General features: G+C 34.8%; 3 protein-coding genes, 1 long non-coding RNA gene and 1 other non-coding gene across 5 annotated transcripts; 4 read left to right on the top strand and 1 right to left on the bottom strand.

Moving 5' to 3' along the window:
- Positions 1-450: 450 nt before the first annotated feature.
- On the bottom strand, positions 451-4,023 carry LOC140829270 (chromophore lyase CRL, chloroplastic-like). The gene is made up of 9 exons (XM_073192337.1): positions 3,787-4,023; positions 3,666-3,715; positions 3,121-3,181; positions 2,983-3,018; positions 2,729-2,779; positions 1,833-1,925; positions 960-1,064; positions 765-857; positions 451-678 (listed from the first exon to the last, which is right to left on the bottom strand). Exons 1-9 carry the CDS (start codon positions 3,964-3,966, stop codon positions 541-543), a joined length of 807 nt encoding a protein of 268 aa, XP_073048438.1. The 5' UTR covers positions 3,967-4,023; the 3' UTR covers positions 451-540.
- Positions 4,024-7,137: 3,114 nt separating this feature from the next.
- LOC140829953 (uncharacterized) lies at positions 7,138-8,752 on the top strand. The gene is made up of 3 exons (XR_012117582.1): positions 7,138-8,065; positions 8,159-8,320; positions 8,402-8,752. It is a non-coding gene; the product is annotated as an uncharacterized lncRNA (long non-coding RNA).
- An 882-nt stretch (positions 8,753-9,634) lies between these two features.
- TRNAS-AGA (transfer RNA serine (anticodon AGA)) lies at positions 9,635-9,716 on the top strand. The gene has a single exon. It is a non-coding gene; the product is annotated as a tRNA-Ser (tRNA).
- Positions 9,717-10,338: 622 nt separating this feature from the next.
- Positions 10,339-11,986, top strand: LOC140829952 (inositol polyphosphate multikinase beta-like). The gene is made up of 2 exons (XM_073193234.1): positions 10,339-10,407; positions 11,036-11,986. Exon 2 carries the CDS (start codon positions 11,055-11,057, stop codon positions 11,922-11,924), a length of 870 nt encoding a protein of 289 aa, XP_073049335.1. The 5' UTR covers positions 10,339-10,407; positions 11,036-11,054; the 3' UTR covers positions 11,925-11,986.
- A 2,643-nt stretch (positions 11,987-14,629) lies between these two features.
- On the top strand, positions 14,630-17,572 carry LOC140829268 (4-coumarate--CoA ligase 1-like). Its single transcript, XM_073192335.1, has 5 exons — positions 14,630-15,685; positions 15,910-16,108; positions 16,501-16,714; positions 16,808-16,910; positions 17,288-17,572. Exons 1-5 carry the CDS (start codon positions 14,696-14,698, stop codon positions 17,402-17,404), a joined length of 1,623 nt encoding a protein of 540 aa, XP_073048436.1. The 5' UTR covers positions 14,630-14,695; the 3' UTR covers positions 17,405-17,572.
- The last annotated feature ends 44 nt before the right edge of the window (positions 17,573-17,616 follow it).

The following is a 17,616-nucleotide window of genomic DNA, read 5'->3' as shown; positions in this document are numbered from 1 at the left end:
TAGATGGTTTATCTAGGATTAGAACTTTTTTTTTTATTTCAACATTCCAAATTGCACTTCATTCGATAATATTTTAAATTATGATATGATTTTATAAATATATCAATTCAATGGACACTATGATCTTTTATTAATTTTTACATAAATAATAATTATTTTGGATATGTTTTTTTTCAATTTTAAAATTTTCACTTCGCAAATAAAACTCTAATGCATATTTAATTTTTTAGAATATGTTTACTATTTTATGATTATAAAAAAATACTAAAGAAGATAGGAAGGAAATCAAAATTTTCAGAACAAAATGTATGCAAACATATAATTGATAGATAATTCGTGATCTATGGAACAAAATGGGTTAGTTTCATTGAGTTTCAGCCGTTACTTGTATATTTTAAAGGGTAAGCTATTTGCTATACAAACACACAGAAGAATTATGAGACGAGAAAATAAATACTCGAAATAATCTGGCATTTCGATAAAAATTACAGTAAGCTATTTGCACAACAGGATTCATTTAAGAACTGATACAAGAAACCATCATGACTCTTGTAGAACAAATGACCCTTCTATCTTTTTCTCCGAGAATTTAGGATAAGTTAAAGGGGCAAAAGGCTCACTAAAACTCGAGGATGGCGCGGGTTTAAACACGTACGGGCCACCCTGAACACCCCAAACCTGAAAAACAAGGGAAAAGAATATTCTAAATTACTAAAAGTACCAAAAGACTTTAAGAAAAAATATTTTGTAGAGTCAAAACCAACTTGGTTCCCATCTTCATCGTATCCTTTGTCCCATTTGTGTATTTCATTATTTTTCAACACAGCGAGTTCTGAGGTGCAGTATGAAGCACCATTCTGCAATATTTTGGAAATATTAATTCTTTAGCGTGTCAAATTCTACGGTTACGAAAACCTGATGCAGGTTTATCGATTCAAAAGAAAGATCAGTAGACATACCCAGGTATTGGGAAATCCGTCTCCTGGAGTTGATCCTTCGTATAAGCAACGTTTCCCTCGTTCACAACGTTTCAGATGAATGGTTGTCAGATGCTCAGCAATGTCCTACAGTTAAAGTTGAAGTTATTGTCCAAAAATGTCCTTGTCCAACATGTTCTGCCACAAAACCTAATTGCCTTTGGTATAGCATCACTTCTGCCCTTTGAGACCTCGACTCAGACATTTGGCAGTTTGACTGGCCATATCCACTGTAATCTAATGCCATTATGTGAGAAAAAAACTTTATCATTGAAGATTTAACCAATCTCATTTTCTTTAAGAATATACTGTACCTAAACAAAAGTAATCTTATAGCCTAATCTTGTATGATATTTGGGCTTACTTTCTATTATTTGAGAATATTACTTCGCCCTTTCTGTCTGCTAAATGTCAATGTCGCCGACTAGTGATTCAATTCAAAGCAATCGTAAATGTACACCCCTTCATCAAAACAAAAGGAAAAGGCAGCGAGAAAGGAAAATACAACCAGAAGATTCTCTCTTTATCAAAGACGATGATGGAAGGCTATCTATCCACCAAGGCCCGGTTTGATGGGAAGGAAGAGACGTTAATTAATTACAGATATTTTTTCATTCGCTTGGCTCAGCTTTACACTGGTTAGAGTTATAAATCATTTTGTTATCAATAATTATTGAATATTATCCCTATATTTCATCCTATCTCATGAACCAAATAGTGCTCAAATATACAATAATAGCACACAAGTTACAATGGATAAGTTCTTTGAGCCAAAAGTAAGAGGAAGCAAAGATAAAATAGAATCAATCACAACTACTCTTTTAAGTTCACATTCTAATAGTAAACACATCTTACTCCAATAACTTCATCAGGTTGCGGCCGTTGTTCCTTTGATCGATCACAGAAGTTCCTGTACTCTTCTGCATCCCTGATTGCGTACGTACTCAGCTGTACATTGAGCAGGGGTGTCAATATCAAAATATCGCAACTTCGCTTCAGGGAGAAAAGAAAGAAAAAACAAAGATTGACTTTTGAAAGGTCCTAAGATTCTACAACCACTCAATTTTAACTATTGAAGACAAAGTATAAGAAGAGACCGAGACGAAAACAAAAAAACAGAAGAAACTGAGACAAAAACAAAAAAACAAAAAATAGGTAAGCCCACTTTGTGAAATACAAAATCCAATAAGTTATCGGTGGTCACTTACCCATAATTTGAGTGTGCAGGACTGTTGTGATAAACACATTTACTATTTGACAGTTTGAAAAAATATGAAACAACCATCACTCTCGGATGAGAAATCACAAGAGTATGCCTAGTTGCCTACAGGTCAAATAAATAATATAGGTAACAAGGTCAAAGCATTATTCCATGGACAGTTTGATCATATTCTTAATGCATGATAAACCAAAGAGATCCTTAATTTTGGGTCATTAATAATTGTTTCATAACCATAATCGTGTTAAATTAAGACTGCATATATTGTTCGGGAGAATCATTCTTCTCAGTAATATTTCGTTCTCCGAAAAACATCCTTACACAAAAGATCAATATAAAGCACCCCTTTCTAAAATATCTGCATGGAATATATATTATGATGGAAAATTCTGAATTTTTATTTCAGAATTTGTCTGCTGTACCATATTAATACAGTATTAAAGAGTTAATCTACAAGAATGCTGGTAAAGTTGCATATCAATTTTAAAAGGTAACATTCCAAAATTAAGTGAAACACAGACTTGAAGCTGACCTCAAAGTCACATTTCATCTCCTTTGAACACGGTTTAACCATGAAAAATCTCTGCATCCAGAGAATGCACATATAAATGAAAGAAAGTAATAGGCTTCGGAACATAGCATCCTAGCAATTATAATGTCAACTATTCAAAAGATGCAAGAAAATAATTTAAATGACATTATCTTATCATATTTTCAGAACCAAGAAGAACTGGCGATATAAAGGAATTAGGAACAGCATGAAGAAAAAGACACCATGCCAGGTACCTGCCGAAAAGGTTGGTGAGGAGTCCTCCAGAATGCCTAATCACAGAAAACTGAGTTTAAAAAAGGCCAATTATGCAAATGAAATATTAATCCAAGCAAAAACCAAAGCTTATTGAAGATGACTTCAGAAATTCTCACCTGTTCAAAATATAAAATTTTTGAACCATCCACCATTTCTGCAGCAGGGCATGAAAGCCATCTGCAAAATAAAATATGAAGTCAAAGAGATTTAACATCTTTCGATGAAGAAAGAGAAGAAGAAAAGAAAAATTCTTTCAAATTATATTTACACTAAAAGATGCCCCATTTTAAAACGAATTTGTGAGAAGCTTTTAAACTGACCAGAACTTGGAAGCTCTAAATGGCAAACTAACATTCAAAACCAGAAAACATTTATCGATATTTCGGCTGGTTTTTCATAAATTCCAATTCCGACTTCTCAAATTCTCGAGCTGTCAAACATAAACAACTATATCTGAAAGTTTCAAGCTTCAACAGTGATATTATCACCAATTTCACAAAATGGTAAAGAAAAATCGAGCATCATCCATTTCTTTGCTGACACATATTTATCAACACAAACAAAAATACAAAGCATATGTCCATTAATCAAACCCCATCTCACCAATGAAGCGTTTAAAACGCTGCTAGAGTAAATTTTCGTGGTTGAAAACAAGCAGTACCTTATATTGAAGTAATTTTCCGGGTCTCTCGATGCTTGCTCCCTTGAAAACTAACAAATATGAAAAACAAATTACTAGAGAAAATAACTCAATCGCAGAAAAAGAGTATCAAGAAATCTACCTTCTCACCGACGAGAGAGTCGGCGACAATGCGAGTATGGTCCCAGCGCGTGGTAGACTTGGTGACGCGCTTTAGCAATAAAGCGCCGCCGATTAATACTAGAGCTTTCAGCACCACACCGCGAGCTTTGTTCCACCCGTTTGAGTCGGAGTCGGAGCCCGAAACCGAGCCAGTGCACATAGTATACCGCTACTCAATCCACACATTGCTCATCCATCATCCAATTTTCAGAAAATATTAAATTAATATTATGTACTTTAAAAAAAATATTTATTAGACTTTGGACCTCAAAGTTCTTTGAATTATCAATTTATCTCTTAAACTATGCATCAGTCATTGCATTACTTTTACCCCTCCAATTCGCTCAAATCTCTAATAAATATTATAAATTGGTTGGATTTTAAAAAAAAATTATCTTAAAACAAATTATAAAATTCGAGAAGTCGCAATTCTATAAGATCGGGCACACAAGTTCACTAACGTTTTGTTAATGTCAAGGATGCCACCGAAAAGATGTAATATACAATTATACGAATATAAATACAAATATATATATATATATAGATATATATATATATATTATTATTATTATTATTATTATTATTATTATATTAAGTGTGAGGGCCTTTGAATAACTATCTGAGAACACCAAAATACTTAATTCCATAATTACCATTCTTATCCTACTAAAAACTTTTTCAAGTCACTCCATATTTTAAATATAAAAAATCAAAACAAAACTTCCCTTTTAAATCGAACAACTTTTCTAAATCGAAAATAATTTCGTGTTAATTATTTAGTATTATTTAATCAAATTAAAAATAATAATAGCACATGCAATGCATGTGCATCTTTTAATTGCATGTGCATCTTTTACTAGTATATATATATATATATATATATATATATATATATATATATATATATATATATATATATATTTGTGTGTGTGTGTGTGTGTGTGTGTGTTTTGTTCTTTAATTTCTCCGACGTGACACGTACGGATTTTGGATTTTAAAACGAAAATCTAATTTCTAAAATATCAAACGATTTGATCCCTCGATCTGGCCATTATCCTTCTCGATTTGATGCGATTAATACGAATAAATTGTTGGAAAAAGTGAACACAAATTGTTTAAATGACGATAACACATGTCTGAGTCATTAAAAATTTGGATGGATATTTTTACAAATTTAACCAATGAAAATGTAAGTTGGAAATTGAAATAAGCTTTAAACAAATATGAACAAAGTGCAGAAAATTGAAAGGTAGATATTGACTAGATCTTTTGTGAGACTGTCTCACGAATTTTTATCTGTGAGACGAGTCAACCCTATCGATATTCAAAATTAAAAGTAACACTCTTAGCATAAAAAGTAATACATTTCTCATAGATGATCCAAATAATAGATCAATCTCACAAAATACGATCCGTGAGATCGTCTCTTATAATTTTTTTACCCTAAAAATGAGCGAATGTTTGTAATTGATCATCCCCCTCTTTGGTTTCAATACTCTCGCACAATCCTGAACGGCTCGTTCGTGGCTCGTTCATCTGGGTTTGTGTCCACTGGACTCTCAAGCCCGGTGTTTGGTCCATTCTTGGATCCATATGCTTCGACCCAATAGATGTTTCAGGCTATTGTAGAAATGTTGGATCCATACGCTTCGGCCCAAGACATTAAGTCTTGTTTGGCTCTCCGAGTTTCAAACATGGTAATCCAACAACTTTGAAAGGGTAACGTATGAATTGTCTAAACTAACATGACACTAGAGATTTGGGTCGATAATCCTACACAAAAATTGAGTTTAAAAATGATCTCCATTTGACCACATTTTTTTAAAGAAAAATCGAGAATCTTATATTAAATAAATAAGCAACGAATCCCATAAATGTAAATGAACAATCGCAATTGACCTTATTCCCCCTCGGATTTTCCGAGGATCTGCTTGGTAGTTGCAAAGATCACATGGTGTAAAAAAGCATATTTCTTGGAGTGTGGAGACCATGCAATTAAGTAAATTTCCCTGCTTTTCTTAATTTCAAACTTATCAAGTGTTAATTGGAAGCTTCACTGATAATGTTTCACGCGCACAAGATAAATCACTGTATTGCCCGAATTTGACTTTATAATTTCCAGTTGGTCCAGGGATGATTGTGCAACTTTTACAAAAAATATTAAAATTTGAAATAATATAATTTTTTTTTTAATTTCTAAAACATTGATACAAACACTCAACATTCGGGATTAAGTTTTATGCAACATCTATTTGACAGACGGTTCCTCGAAGAAAAATATTATCTTAATAGCCTCAATCATAAATTACTAAAAATATATTAATATCCACAATATTAAATCTCACAATAGTTTCCTCGTAAATCATCTCCAATCTGTCGCGGGTCAAAGGCTCTTTCAATTCATAGAGAAATATTTTATCATTTCTTTTTTTACCTCGAAAAATTAAGGGTTCCTCGACAGAGTTATGTTAGACAAGAAAAATTTAAAAACTAAAAAAAGATTTATTTAAATAAAATGTCAAATTAAATATTGTATAAACAAATACTTTTCGCTGAATTAATAATTATCTAGCTGTCCATTAAATAGGATCTCTTCAATAAAAAAAATAATAATCTGAAACAACATCCATATTGTTTATTGTAAAAAGTTTGGTTTATTTTTCAGAAAAGCACATGAATATCGTAATAATTGTGCACAAGCCATCAAATTTGAAAGCAATCCAATAATATTTTTGAATAATTATAGGGTATCCAAAAGATCCGATACACAAATCAAGGTCAAATGAAACGGAATATTAACATTTAAAATAATGTTAATGACATTTCATCCTAAGTTGACTACTTGATTAAAACGCAAAGCTAACATAAGCTTAGATCAACTTAAACATTATTATATTATATATTCTCATTTGAGTAGGTCTCTTCTAAAACAATTTCACGAATCTTTATCTGTGAGACGGATCAACTTCACAGATATTCACAATAAAAAGTTATAATATTCTTTGCATAAAAAGTAATATCTTTTCATGAATGACCCAAATAAGATATTCGTCTTACAAAAATAAGATTCGTGAGACTGTCTCACACAAATTTTTTTTTTCTTCTCATTTCACGAAGCTCAAGGGTTGTTTAGATATCCCTTCCACTCCTAGCCTTACACGTTTATTAAGTGTAGCCGGCAAGGAATTTCCCGGGCCACTTTCCTACAGAATTTAAGAAGAATATTATAATATGGTCAACTATATTATAAAATTTACATATAAAACTTAGAGGTAGAATCGAATAATACCAAAAAAAATTGTCTATATATAGCACCCGAAGGTGAAACCCCATTCGATACCTGTGTATGAATTGGACGCTCCTGCTACGCTTGGTAAGTTTTCTTCTATTTCTGCAGAGTTCATCATCCTAGCTCAACCTGCATGTGCAATGGTCAACTTTTCAAAATCCCTGTTGCCGCCATACGTGCCCATCCTTCTTCTTCTTCTCCTTCTCCTAGCTTCGGCACATAACTCACAAGCCAAAACCAAAAATGCAGTCAAAACCAAAGTGTACCTCTCACCAAAAATCGAGTTGGAACCAGGCATGGTCTCCAACAAAAACTACCTGGCCATCGATTTCCCCCAAGGCCACGTCGCCATCAAGAGCTTTGACGCCGAACTAGTCGACCAAGATGGCAAGTCCGTCCCTCTCTACCAACTTTATCTACATCATTGGATCGTTATCAAATACTACCAACCCACCCTTAACGCCAGCCTCCCACCGATTTTCGGAAACATCAGCGGAGTGTGCAGCGGTAATTTTCTAATTCAGTACTTTGGATCCGGGTCTGAGACACGAAAGACCCTGAGCCACGTCCCAGATCCTTACGGGATCGTGTCCGGCAACCCGTCGGATGCTCCCGCGGGGTACGAAGAGAAATGGTTGCTCAATGTGCACGCTATCGACACTCGAGGGGTGGTGGATAAAGTAGGATGTCTCGAGTGTACATGCGACCTGTACAACATGACGAGGGACGAAAACGGTGTACCCTTGCCTCCGGATTACTACGGCGGCTTGAGCTGTTGCCTTGATGGGAGTAGGTGCAGGTTGAAGGAGGGCACCAGGGTGGGAATAAAACCTATTATTTGAAATATACGGTGAGGTATTTGGATTGGGATAGGTCCATCGTGCCGGTCAGAGTCTTTGTTCTTGATGTAACAGACATTGTGACAAAAGCCAACAGTTCACAAGGGATCGTTTATCGGCATGATTGTCAGGTAATCAAGCAACTAAAAAGAAAGTTCTTCTTGCTGAACGTGAATTGTCGTAGTGATTCTAATGAATGTCTGTATGTATTATATATCGAATAGGTTGAGTATCAAGTGAAATCTTGCTCCAACACTAGTTTTGTGGATAAGAATTGTTGCACTGACACGAAATCCGTGAGTTTTATTTTACCAAGAGGCGGCAATCTAGTATATGGAGTTGGGCACCTGCATGTAGGAGGCGAGAGTATTGCCCTCTATGGACAGGTACGTATTACGGTAGTTTCAAATTTCAGTGATAATTTACTAGTTAAGGTGGTTAATTAATTTAGTAATAAATGGATCCAGGGAGGAAGAGATATATGTAAATCCACTACAAAATACGGGACAGGACATAAAGCTGGAAACGAAGCTGGCTACGTTGTGGGAATGTCGACCTGTTACCCGAAACGAGGCTCTGTCAAAATTAGTGATGGGGAAACTCTGACTCTCGTATCAAAATACAACAGTGCAAGAAGACATGCAGGAGTCATGGGACTCTTTAACATCTTGCTTGCTGATTCATGATCACTTGTAACTCGATTAACTCCTACGATTTTATGTTTTATTGGTTCATATATTATATAATAATTATGTGATGTATTTTGTATTACAGTATCGATCATAATAAGATACATGCGTATGGATTATTAATTAGTACATTTTGTTGCTTGAATTGTGTCGAATAATCTTGTCATTGCTATAATTCATTAGGAGATTCATCTATGCTTCTATACTATATTGTTAAGTAAGAGGTCTCTAGAATAACTAACTTTTGATGTCTTGGTCTGTTTTACTAATTATATATATTAATAAAGTGTTAAAAAATTAATGTAAATCCCATGTAGTTTAGTGGATAAAGCCTGAGGTTGTGGGTTCAATTCTTATTTGGGTCTTCTTTATTTTTTTTTATTTTTATTTTTAGTTCATATATCAAAATTACAATGTAGCCACTCATTATTTCTTATAAATATATTTTGATCCAAATTTAAATATAAACCAAATAAATTATAAAAACATGTCGTACAAGCACGCAACACGTGCGCCGGTGTACTAGTTATTAAATTATGTTTCATATACTACATAAGACTAATAGTTCCTCCTATAAAGTACAAGACAAAAACTTGTGTAAAAAGGTCTCATGGGTCGTATTTTGTGAGACATATATCTTATTTGTGTCATTAATGAAAAAATATTACTTTTTATGTTAAAAGTATTACATTTTATTGTGAATATTGGTAGGATTGAACCGTTACAGATAAAAATTTATTAGACCGTCTCACAAGAGACCGACTCAAATTATAAACTAAGCCCATACTTCATCTCTTCATCTTTAAACAAATTAAAGCCACATATATAAATTCAACGGACGTTAATTGAAAACAGTCAAGAACTATGATTACGAAATGATAAACAAGTTCAGAAGCCCCTCAACCTGATAATCTCAAAGTTTATAAGGATTTCCTAATAATAATTAGGAATACTTTTTAACTAGTAAATATAAACGTTATATATTAATAAATGATTCCAACTGACAAAGTGGTGGACGTGCCGGAGTGGTTATCGGGCATGACTAGAAATCATGTGGGCTCTGCCCGCGCAGGTTCGAATCCTGCCGTCCACGTTTTTTCTCCTTTTCAATTTTTACCCTACCGATTGCTCTTTTTTTAATTTTAATTTAAAACATTTACTTTCAGGTGGTAAAGTAATTTCGTAAACACGCCTTTAATAATGACCAATTAATTAATGATAATATAAAAATGTACATTTCAGATGTTTAAACTTTTCCTTAAAAAAAAGTAACGTGGAACTAAAGTATAATTTAAATACAAAAGTATCCTCAATGTTTAATTTTTTCCCCCTATTTTATTTTTGATTTTTTTTACATCTTTCATTGTTTCATATATAATTTACAGAAGAAAAATTAAAATATGAGCGATGAGCGGTCGTAAGTCGTAACTATTGCTGATATTAAGGACCACTCTTAAATGCTAAAATGCTCAAATTTCGAATCCGAGTTTCAATTTTTTATTTAACGAAGTTTTGAAAATTGTTAAATCGTGTTTGTATCATAATTTTAAAATCGAGTTAAAGTGGCGTGTCAAGCACGAACCGGCCGAGAATATTGTTGGGCCGTACCATGGGCCCAATTCCCAACTTCGGAATGGACCTCTACGAGATTCGTTAGAATATAATATATAATTATATATATCCACCAAGTTCACCTTTCTGCTTCACTGAACAAATTTCACCAAAATTGACCACGAAAGGAAGGATCTTTCTTTGTAAGCGACTCGGACTTTGCAAAAAAGAAGGTAACACTTGTTGCAAAACGATGAATGAATTGTATGATTGTGTGGTATTTTATCATCGAGTTTAATATTTTGTGGGTCTTTTTTCGCATGTAAGATATGAGATATCTGCTCTAAATGCTTCTGAAATTTTGATTTTTATCCTCATTACGGATTAATATGGGATTTTGCTTTGGTTTGAACATGATTAATTATAAAAGACATTTTCTTTGTTTAGACCATTCGAATATTTTAAGAAATGGGGATTGTAGTCCTCCGTGAGTTGTTTTGTCCCTCGTTTTTTGATTGAAACATAATGAAATTCGAACTGTCGACCACTTTGTCATTTTTAGAGCAGAAAATAGATTATTGGTGTCCCGTGTAGTGTCTTGAATTTTTAAGTTATTGTTTTTTTGTAATTTTTCTTGATGAATATGGAAAGCCATTATTTGATTGTAAATAGTTTAAAGCAATATAGCTGACCATCTGAAAAGGTTCGAGAAAATTGTATGCAAAATTCCATTGTAGTCTGTTAATTTGACGCGAGGATGCTTGTTTATGGGTAGAATCTAAGATTGAAACAATGATTTTCTCTATATATTATTATATATGGATTTATCGACAAAGTTGAAAAGGTCATAATTCGTGTTAGATCGTCGAGTAGAGCAGCCATGCTCAAAATCCCGAAGGACCAGGTTGCAGGACACCGTGCTGGTGATGGGAAGCTAGGGCCCCTTATTGATGATTCAGGCCTTTTCTACAAGCCTCTTCAAGCCGATGGACGTGGATCGAATGAAGTTACTTTCTATGCTTCGTTCTCTTCGAACACGAAGATTCCAGACCATATCCGCAAATTCTTCCCCAACTTCCATGGTACTCATCTAGTTGAGGCATCCGATGGATCTGGATTGAAACCTCATCTTGTTTTACAAGACCTGAACTTCGGTCGGATAAATCCATCCGTAATGGACATTAAGATTGGTTCAAGAACATGGGTTCCACAGGCACCAGAGGATTATATTCAAAAGTGTTTGGAGAAAGATAGAGAAACTTCAAGCCTTTCGCTTGGATTCCGGCTATCGGGTTTGCAAATTTACGGTAGTGGACAATCTGGGGCGTGGAAACCGGATAGGAAGTCTGTCCAGTCTCTTTCAGCAGGTAAAGTTAACTTGCTTCTAAAAAAGTTTGTTTCTTCAAACTCTTGGGATTCAAAACCGGATTGCTCTTTCGCTTCGATTATCTATGGTGGTTCCTCGGGTATCCTATCGCAGTTGCTGGAGTTGAAGGCATGGTTTGAGGATCAAACCATGTATCATTTCTATTCTAGCTCGATTCTGATGATGTTTGAAAACGAGCTTGCGAGAGATGGGAAGAATCCACGAGCAGAAATCAAGATAGTTGATTTTGCGCATGTTTTCGACGGAGAGGGTGTTATTGATCACAACTTCTTGGGGGGAGTCTGCTCTTTGATAAAGATCATATCTGAGATTCTTACTACTCCCGAAGAGTGTACTTCCATCCAGGGACGGATCCAGGAATAAGAGTTGAGGTGGGCTTGAACTCAATATGATAAGTTATATATTATTAAAAAAAAAGTACATTATATCGTTCAACGAAGTTGTGCCTTACGGGATTTTAAAACATAAAATTCATCAATAATAGAATTTACATCAATATGTTTAGCTAAATCTCGTTCAATATAGAGTGTCAAACAATCGGCAAGAAAGTCATCTTCCATTTTATTGCGAAGTGCCGTCTTCACATGCTTCATTGCTGAAAAAGCCCGTTCAATAGTGGCAGTAGACACAGATAATGTCAAAACAAGATGAATCAATCTAGTCAACATAACATAAACACTTGACCGTCCACTCTCGGTCAATTGCTGACACAACTCAACAAGTGTAGAAACCTTTAAATTCTGCATCACATCGAGTTTATAAATGTATCAATTCATACTTCAAAACAACAATTTCTTGATCTGTGAAATCTCCAAGACAAAACTTCTTCGCAAGCTTGCAAATATCATCACTGTTAAATGAGTCAAATGAATTTTTAGGATCTAAAGCTATACTAAGAGAAAGAAGTTTCACCGATGACTCATTAAACCGAGTATTTAACTCCATCAAAATGAAATCTATTGTTGCATTATAAACATCAAAGTGGTAATGATGTTCTATTGAATAAACCGTCGCTAATTAAAACCGCCGATACACCTTTTTTTTATTTTTTAATAATGTAGCGACGGTTTTAACAATAACCGTCGCTAATAATTGCGACGGTTTTTGATAAAACTGTCGCCGATCCTCATCGGCGACAGGTTTACTAAAACCGTCGCAAAATTAGCGACGGTTATCAAAAACCGTCGCTAAAACCGTCGCTAAATAAAAAAAAAATGAGCTGGCTACAGCCCAATATAGCCTTAGCGTAGATCCGTCTCTGCTTCCATCGTCCCCACAGAAAATGGGTGCGACTTAAATTAACAGTCCATGCTGTGAAACGATAGAGCATCGAACGATAACAGTTGTTTCAATAAAATGATGCCAGTATGTAATTTTTATATCAAGTAAAATCTCGAAGTCTACGCCTGACCGACCATTTTTGAAGTTTGAGTGATTTTTCCAGAACTCTTACTTGTAGATTCTAATCATAGATCGTTTATCGATCAAGAATGTTTAGTGTGAGTTGGTTAGCTATTTGTTTTTATTTGAATTTGAGATATTGCCGGAGACTCAAATAAGATATTCATCTCACAAAAAAATCAACTTGTCAAATCGTATCAAAATATTTTTGTGTATATTAAAATTGTTTCAAGATGGGGGAGTTACCAATTAAGATATTGACATGGAAAGTTCACTTATATATCAGGTAATGGTTTAGATTATTTACGTGTATAAGATATTTAAATCTTTTTAAATTTCAATTTAGATTTAAATATATTATTGGAAATGTTGATGATATATGGTAGAATAGTTGAAAAACTAATTTGAATTCCAAGTTAATAATAAAAACAAATGAGTTATATTTTATACAACTAAGTGAAAGAAAATTAAACAATAAATTTAAAAATCTTATGATTTTTAACAATATAAAATTTGGCCTGTAGCAAAAACTCACAAATGTAAAACGTTTTGTTTTTGTTTTTTCGTTGGTCTCATTAATGACAAACGTGTGTGTTAGGTTCAAAAAACGGAGAAAACGTCGGAAGAAGTTTATTAATCCTGTAAAATTCGTTTTAAAGAAGAAAGGAAAAAACTTACGTGAGACAGTCTCACGAGTCGTATTTTGTGAAGCGGGTCTATTATTTGAGTCATCCATAAAAAAATATTACTTTTTATTGTGATTATCGGTAGGGTTGACGCATCTCACAAATAAAAAATTGTGAGACTGTCTCACAAAAAACGTACTTAAGAACAAATTAGAGCATAGAAAAATAAACATGATGTGTGTATAAAAATTTTATATGAATCGTCATAAGGACTTTAATTAATACACAAAATGTAGTTTAAAAGTGTTCCATTCAAATTTTATTATTATTATTATTCTTATTATTATTATTATATATTGGAATAACTCAGTCTTTCGGAATTTTTAAAATACATCCTTTTCTTTTTCTTTTTTCATTTTTTGATAATTAAATGATATGTCACATTAATTTATTCGCCAAAAGAAATAAATTTAAATGACGATATGAAAATATTGCTACTTTAATTAAATAAATACGATAAAGTGCAGAAAAGGAGCAATGTCCACATATCATCGTCGGTACAGTCCACGAGCTATGTGTAATACGACGTCGTGGCAGTAGGTGAATTAAGACGTCGCCGTCAACAACCGCTCCCGTAGCTTTTCTTGGTAGGTATATCGATCGATTACACGTCGGAAAAAGCCCACACCAAAGGTCAAACAAATATTCAACCTCTTTTACAAAATTTTAATACGTACCTCATTTTTGCAATAAGATACACACAAAGTTATAAATTCAACCAATCAGGCGCACAGATAATATATTACACGTCTATACATAAAAAGAGATAATTCCGATACTAAAAATATATTATCTACCTCAAACTCAAACGCACCTCCACTTCTTCTCACCAACTATTCTTTACAGATTCTATACTCAAATCCCAACAAAACAGAATTCCCTAATCTACCCTTGAACAACCCAAAATTCCAACCAACTCCCCGATTTTTACCAACCCTTTGCCCATGCCAAATTAATATTTATACCCCTAACTCACGACGTTTCCTACTTAGGTTCAACTCTAAAAGAAAATAGTTGACACCCAAGAATTCCTTCATTTCTAGAAATATGGAGACCAAGCAAGAAGAGATAATTTTCCGATCGAAGCTCCCGGATATCTACATCCCAAAACATCTCCCGTTGCACTCCTACTGTTTCGAAAACATTTCCAAATTTAGTTCGCGACCGTGTCTTATTGATGGCTCGACGGACGAGGTTTACACGTACGAGGAAGTCGAGCTTACGTCCCGAAAAGTCGGGAGTGGCCTCAGCAAGCTCGGGATCAATCAAGGCGATACGATCATGCTCTTGCTCCCTAATTCACCCCATTTTGTGTTCGCGTTTTTAGGTGCTTCGTATATTGGGGCCGTATCCACGATGGCGAATCCATTTTTCACTCCTGCCGAGGTTTTAAAGCAAGTCAAGGCCTCGAATGCCAAGCTTATTATTACACAAGCGTGTTACGTGGACAAAGTCCGAGACTACGCGCTGGATTATGGGATCAAGGTGATGTGCATTGACCCGCCGCTAGCAGAGGGGTGTCACCACTTCTCGGAGTTAACTTCCGCCGATGAAAGGGACTTGCCGGCAGTGAAGATACACCCAGACGACGTGGTGGCTCTGCCGTACTCCTCCGGAACGACCGGGCTTCCGAAGGGAGTGATGCTGACACATAAAGGTCTGGTGACCAGCGTGGCCCAGCAAGTTGACGGGGAGAACCCGAATTTGTACATACACAGCGAGGATGTTATGCTCTGTGTGATGCCTTTGTTTCACATTTACTCTTTGAACTCCGTTTTGCTCTGCGGGTTGCGGGTTGGGGCCGCCATTTTGATCATGAAGAAGTTTGACATCGTCCCCTTTTTGGAGCTGATTCAGAAGTACAAAGTGACGATTGGGCCCTTCGTGCCGCCGATTGTTTTGGCGATTGCTAAGAGTCCCGTGGTGGATAGATACGATCTTTCGTCGGTGCGGACGGTGATGTCCGGTGCGGCGCCGCTGGGGAGGGAGTTGGAGGATGCTGTGAGGACCAAGTTTGTGAGCGCGAAACTTGGGCAGGTACGTACGTTGGTTCCTTGGTTTACTTGTAAGCAGTAACCATTAATTATTTAACATATTCGATTTTCCAAAAAATTTGGACTGCAACTCCACTCAGAAAAACCTGAGTTTAATCATAACTCTCAGAGTCAGCGCCGAAAATGTATAAAAGTTCAGTTTTTAAAAAATTATTGGCGAGATTTTATAGATAAATCTCCAAAAAACAAATGAAAATGGTGGTGCAGGGTTACGGAATGACGGAAGCTGGGCCGGTGCTGGCGATGTGCTTAGCATTTGCAAAAGAAGCGTTCGAGATAAAATCCGGCGCATGCGGCACAGTGGTTAGAAATGCTGAGATGAAAATAGTCGACACGGAGACCGGACTTTCTCTAGGACGCAACCAGCCTGGTGAAATCTGCATCAGAGGCGATCAAATCATGAAAGGTCCATTCCTCTACATTTAAAAAAAAAAATAATTCATTCTATTTTATATAATATGCTTACTGTTACTTTGTGACGAAACAACTATACTAAATATATATATATAAAAAAAAAATCCAACCCGCAAATCATAGCAAGATCCGGAAAAAGGTCTCATTTGCCTTTGTGCAACCTCCAACGACGACCACCACCAATATAAATGTCATACTTCAGCTTCCCCCACAAACTTTAGTTTAAAAAGTGTTGAATCAACACTAACCTATGGGTTGGTGATATATATTTTTACCCAATCCCATTAATTGTTTTAACATTATTTTATGTAGGGTATCGTTCAATCTAAAAAATTAGATGCGATAAGATGTGATTGATCCAATTTTGTATCGTTATTAATTCAGGGTATTTGAATGATCCGGAATCTACCGAGAAGACAATAGATAAAGAGGGATGGCTACACACAGGCGACATCGGGTTCATCGATGCAGACGACGAATTGTTTATCGTCGATCGATTGAAAGAAATAATTAAGTACAAAGGATTTCAAGTGGCACCAGCCGAACTCGAAGCGATACTCCTCAACCACCCTTGCATTTCCGACGCGGCCGTCGTCCCGTAAGTCGTTAATATGTTGTATATGTTACGTGCAATATATTAATGAAGAAGTAGAGTTGATAAGCAAATATGGGGGTTTATTTGAATTTGCAGCATGAAAGATGAAGCCGCGGGAGAAGTTCCGGTCGCCTTTGTTGTGAGATCAAATGGATCGGCCATTTCCGAGGACGAGATTAAACAGTTTATTTCTAAACAGGTAATTAGACTTCACATGTTCACTACATTTCTAAGAGAATGTAGTCTAAAATAAAATCACATGACATAAGGTGAACCAATTCTAAGAGCAAAGTAAATCTTTTTTTATAAAAAATTATTCAGCAAAATGTATCTTTATTTTAGGCCCACTTTTAGCTTTGTTGCTGTATTTTATCTATTGTATCGTAAGCTTAAAACGAATTTTTTTATTTTTTAAACGGGAAAACTAATTTTTTTTTCGAATTTCGAAATTTTTTTATAATTCATTCTAATAAAATTCAGTATAAGTTATATACGAACATATATATATATATATATATATATATATATATATATATATATATATATAATTGCTATAATATAAGTTGTTTGGTTTAGGTGATATTCTACAAGAGAATAAATCGCGTATATTTCGTCGATGCGGTTCCGAAGTCTCCATCAGGCAAAATATTGAGAAAGGATCTCAGAGCAAGATTAGCAGCTGAAGTTAATTAAACATATAAAACATAGATTTTCAGAAGAATTACTTTAATTACTCCATCTGCATAAATGTGATACACATATTTTCGAAAGTACCCATTTGGGAAATTATTTACATGCTTGTAAATTTATGTGTAAGGGGTTTAAATTCTGGAATCGATATGACTTTCTTGAATTTAGTTATTGCAGCGGTTCATGTGCAGTTCCTTGCCGTTGAAGATCATTTT

Source organism: Primulina eburnea, chromosome 4 (genome assembly GCF_022965805.1).
Source record: "Primulina eburnea isolate SZY01 chromosome 4, ASM2296580v1, whole genome shotgun sequence".
NCBI lineage: Eukaryota > Viridiplantae > Streptophyta > Magnoliopsida > Lamiales > Gesneriaceae > Primulina > Primulina eburnea.
The sequence above is the reverse complement of the archived record's forward strand: the minus strand, read 5'-3'. Positions and strand labels throughout refer to the sequence as shown.

Bases quoted from the DNA above. Each gene is read 5' to 3' on its own strand.
- LOC140829270 (XM_073192337.1), bottom strand. From the start codon at position 3,966: ATGTGCACTGGCTCGGTTTCGGGCTCCGACTCCGACTCAAACGGGTGG. The intron at 3,182-3,665 runs GTACTGCTTGTT...TTTATTTTGCAG, and splicing joins GAAAATTACTTCAATATAAG to ATGGCTTTCATGCCCTGCTG. The intron at 1,926-2,728 runs GTCAGCTTCAAG...CTCAATGTACAG, and splicing joins AGATGAAATGTGACTTTGAG to CTGAGTACGTACGCAATCAG.
- LOC140829952 (XM_073193234.1), top strand. From the start codon at position 11,055: ATGCTCAAAATCCCGAAGGACCAGGTTGCAGGACACCGTGCTGGTGAT.
- LOC140829268 (XM_073192335.1), top strand. From the start codon at position 14,696: ATGGAGACCAAGCAAGAAGAGATAATTTTCCGATCGAAGCTCCCGGAT. The intron at 15,686-15,909 runs GTACGTACGTTG...ATGGTGGTGCAG, and splicing joins TGAGCGCGAAACTTGGGCAG to GGTTACGGAATGACGGAAGC. The intron at 16,109-16,500 runs GTCCATTCCTCT...TTATTAATTCAG, and splicing joins AGGCGATCAAATCATGAAAG to GGTATTTGAATGATCCGGAA.